Source organism: Camelus ferus, chromosome X (genome assembly GCF_009834535.1).
Source record: "Camelus ferus isolate YT-003-E chromosome X, BCGSAC_Cfer_1.0, whole genome shotgun sequence".
NCBI classification, from domain to species: Eukaryota; Metazoa; Chordata; class Mammalia; order Artiodactyla; family Camelidae; genus Camelus; species Camelus ferus.
This window is the reverse complement of record NC_045732.1, coordinates 53,800,906-53,805,010: the sequence shown is the minus strand read 5'-3', so window position 1 is coordinate 53,805,010 and position 4,105 is coordinate 53,800,906. Positions and strand designations below refer to the sequence as shown.

Genomic DNA, 4,105 nt, shown 5'->3' with positions numbered 1-4,105 from the left:
TTATTTAAACCTTTTAAATCTTTTACAACAATAAAATATTGCGTCAATATAAACCCCTTAACTAAAACTGTTCACATCAAACATTACAGCGAATTGTTTTATTTTTGACACCCACCTCATCTTTGAAAGAGTTTCCTTTTAAACACAATGCAGAATTTATTGAAAATAAATAATTGCTGGCAACTGCAATAGGCAATTTGAATAAAATAGTTGAAAAAGCAACTCTTAATGAAAATAGTGTTTATTATACATTGGTTACTAAATGAATAAACTAAATGATCTTTCTTTAAATTAATAACCTCAAAAACGTTTTATACAAAACTGTACAATTATAAAGTTGGCAGAAATATTTGGGTTAACTCAGGTTTGAACTATAATACTTAACTGCAAAGAAAAAAATCGAAATAAACAAACAAAGAAAACCCTAACAGTTGTCAAACATGAACTCATTGTGGGGGGAAAAAAACCCAAAACTAAAACCCAGCTACTAACAGAATGCAGAAGCTTGGCAAAAAAAAAAAAAAAGAAAAAAAAAAAAAAGAAAAAAAAAAAAGAATCCGGGATTTGAATTAACACATGCTCTTTGACCTGCAGCTGGGGGAGACACAGTGTGGTGGACCCGGGGCCTGGCAGCCCATACTAGCGCATCCTCCACAAGGGGCCATAGGCTTTCAGATCCTTAGGTAGTTTGAAGCTTTGTCTACCGCAGCTGCGTCTGGAGGCCAGGCCCGGCGTCCAGCTCGGGCTTACGGAGACCCCAGCCAGGTCTGGCGAGCAGCGGCTGAGTGTTTGGCTGCTTGTCCGCCCAGCAATGTGTGCTTCTTGGGAATGAGGTGCGCCTATGGACCTGGCGTGTGGACATGAGAGCTAGCAATAAAGCCACAGCAACTGTATAATTTTTGGATCTCTACACAGCCTAGTGAGATTTTTTTTGTAGTTTTTGTTTTTTTTGTAGATAGTAATACGATACCCACAGCTATCTACACACACACAGGTTTGCACGCGCACTCACACACACGCACAGACATACACACAGAGGAGGAAGAAGGAGGAGGAGGAGGAGGAAGAGGAGGAAGAAACCCAGTCTCCCGGGGGCTAGCTAGCTAGCTCAGTCTTCGCTGTGGGCTTCTACCAGCTGTGCTTGTTTGAGGCGCGGAGATGGCTCCCCAGGAGCCCACTCAGAGACAGCGGTGTAACACGAGAGGTGGTACGCGACTAGACCAGAATTCCTGTGACCTTTGCCAATCATTTCATTGTCTTTCTGCACAGAGCAGATAGCGTCTGTCCTCCATCCCCTCGCGACCCCTCCCCAGGAGTTTCTCACTCAGGGAGCCGGCGGTGAACTGGAGGTGAATCTAACTGGGAAGCGTTGACCCAGGCTGTCACCAGCGTCTCCAAGTTGTCTTCAGCTAAAGGAATTGCGTGTGAAGGCAAAGTCCTCGGGTTAGGAGGGCCGTGGTGGGGTCGCGTTTGCAGTCGGCCTGGTAAGGGGCGGGTGGAGAGCTGTGAGTGCAGGCATTCCAGACCTCGAAAAGTGCGGAGCTCTCTCCACTCCTTAGGCCGATCTCCTTCGCCGGGCACCGCTGCTGAGTCCTTCTAGGGCACCCGGATGCTCTGTGGAAGCCTGCGGGGGGTGCTCCACAATTACGGGTAGGAGGGCTCCACAGTTACGGGAAGGAGGGCAAAAAGCTTCAAAATTTCATCTCCTTTGCGCTGGTTTGCAGATCGAATCGGCTTGCGTATTCTGCCCACCCTAGGCACTCCGTCCCCCAGAAAATGTATGTGTGTGTGTGTGTGTGTGTGTGTGTGTATGTATATGTATATATATGTGTGTATGTGTATATATATATATCCAGTATCATGAACAACTCTCTCCATTGTATCCTCTCTTCTCCAGATTTGGAATAGGGGATCGATGGATGGATGGGCATCTCTCCCTCTCATCCTCCTGGTCCCCCTTCTTTTTCTAAGCAATTAAAAAACCATCAGCTCAATGTAGGAATAATAATAATAGCGATAATAATATGGAGTGGTCGATTAGATACAAATTATCTCACAAATATTGTGTACAGCTTGTAGTAAAACACCGCAGACATTTAGAAACGCTATAGAAGTTTAAAAAATGCAAAACTAGTCTATTGTAAAACAGATTTCACCTGAAATACAGCTGCTATAACCAAGGCGCTGAAAGGTTATTTAGAGGCACACATCTGTCTTCCCACCTCCCTCCCCCACACCTACCCCGCCCCCAAGTTATCCCACTCCTTGCTCTTCCTAGAGAGGAGAGACCAAAAAACCTTACTCAGAGTAAACAATATATTTTGATCAGCAGAAAAGGTTGGAGGAAACTGTTGCCCGGCGCAAAGGATTTGAGGTCCCCGCCTGGACTGCTTAATGCAACTGTGTATCTGCGTTGAGAAGCCTGAACGAGCGCGCGCGCGCGTGTTTCCTTTCTTAATATAAATTAGAATCCCCTATTTAAAAAAAAAAAAACTGGGGGGGAGGGGGAGAGAAAGAACGAACAAAAAAGATAGAGCGCTCTATAGAGATAGCAATAATAAAGCTGGAGTGAAAAGAAGAGAGTGTAAGAGAAAGAAATCCGCGCTGCTCCCAGTGCGGCCGACCGCTTCCTCGCTTCCTGCAGTCAAAGATCGTGGCAGGACGTGTCTGTTTTCACCGTGTGCGAATAAACCTCATGTGGCTGCTGATCCCCTGGTGGAGTCATTCTTTTCTCTTTCTGTCTTCGATTACAGAACCAGACACGCACTACTTCTTTCTCCAACTGGAGGCTGTCTGCCAGGGAGGAAATCTCCTGCGCGGCAGGCTTGGGACATTTGAGGAAATGCGTCTCCAGTACGCCCTTGACACTCACCTCGATAGAGGTTCGCTTCTTGCGCTTGCGGCCCTGAGCTGCAATCTTGTCAATGCTGGTCGGGCTCCCTGTGGACGAATCAGCCTCCTCCAGCCACTTGTTCAGCAGCGGCTTCAGCTTGCACATGTTCTTGAAGCTCAGTTGTAAGGCCTCGAACCTGCAGATGGTAGTCTGCGAGAACACGTTGCCGTACAGGGTGCCCAGCGCCAGCCCCACGTCAGCCTGCGTGAAGCCCAACTTGATTCTTCTTTGTTTGAACTGTTTAGCGAACTGTTCCAACTCATCCGAGGTTGGTGTCTCCTCATCCGAGTGATCCTGGCAGTGGTGTGAGCCTAGGTCGCCGTGGTCTGGGGGTTCGCGGAGCACTGGGTGTAAGCTCTGTGCGGAGGCAGAGGCCGGCGGTGGAGTGAGCCCCCCATGCTCCAGCATGCCGCTCACCGTGAAGCCCGGCTGCGAGTACACGTTAAGGGGTTGGCCGCTCGACGTGATGGACGGATTCGGAGCGGGGCTCGCCCCCCAGGCATTTGGGTGGTTAGTGTGCGGAGAGTGGTGGGCGACGTGCGGCGAGCGGTGATGGATGATTGCGCCCAACTGTAGATCTTCGCGCCCAGGCTTCACGTCTTGCTGTTCCAGGGGGCTGGTGGCCAGTGTGGAAGACCATGGGCCTCCGTCGCTCAGACTGGTCACCCAATGATGCCCGAGGGGATGCCCATTGCTAGGAACTCCTTGCAAGTAATCACTTTGGAGAAGTTTCTGAGGGTTTCGGAAAGGACTCCCCTGCTGCATGCCCGCAGAGTCCGCATGGACCAGAGAGCTGGAACTGAGAATGCTGTAGGGATTCGAGGCAGCTGTGGCCATGGTAGGTGAGGATCCCCAACTAGTTATAATGTGGCAAAGGGAGCAGCTTCAGCCTTTGACATCTATGGTGCGGGGGAGCCAAAGCCGTGAGAGCGAGTTACCGGCACTCGCTGTGGCCAATAGCAGCGCGCCTCTTCCTGGCCTGCCACGGGCTCGGCCAATGGCGGTGTGGGAGGCCGGGCTAGCACTCCAAATTAGGCTGGCGGAGCTCTAGAGTTTCAGTGAGACCCAAGCAGGAAGTGAATCAATCTTTCGGCTCCATTGGCTGCCTCGCGCTGAGTGGCAGCAGCTTATTTGGTTAACCCTTCCCCCCACCTCCCACCACTCTCGGACTTCCCGGGTGTTTGTAAAGGAGGGGGAAGGATGAGACCGATG

At 49.9% G+C, this 4,105-nt stretch overlaps 1 protein-coding gene across 1 annotated transcript; it reads right to left on the bottom strand.

Moving 5' to 3' along the window:
* Positions 1 to 2,269: 2,269 nt before the first annotated feature.
* On the bottom strand, positions 2,270 to 3,734 carry POU3F4 (POU class 3 homeobox 4). Its single transcript, XM_006194920.3, has one exon. The coding sequence runs from the start codon at positions 3,728 to 3,730 to the stop codon at positions 2,645 to 2,647; it is 1,086 nt and encodes a 361-aa protein (XP_006194982.1). The 5' UTR covers positions 3,731 to 3,734; the 3' UTR covers positions 2,270 to 2,644.
* Positions 3,735 to 4,105: the final 371 nt, after the last annotated feature.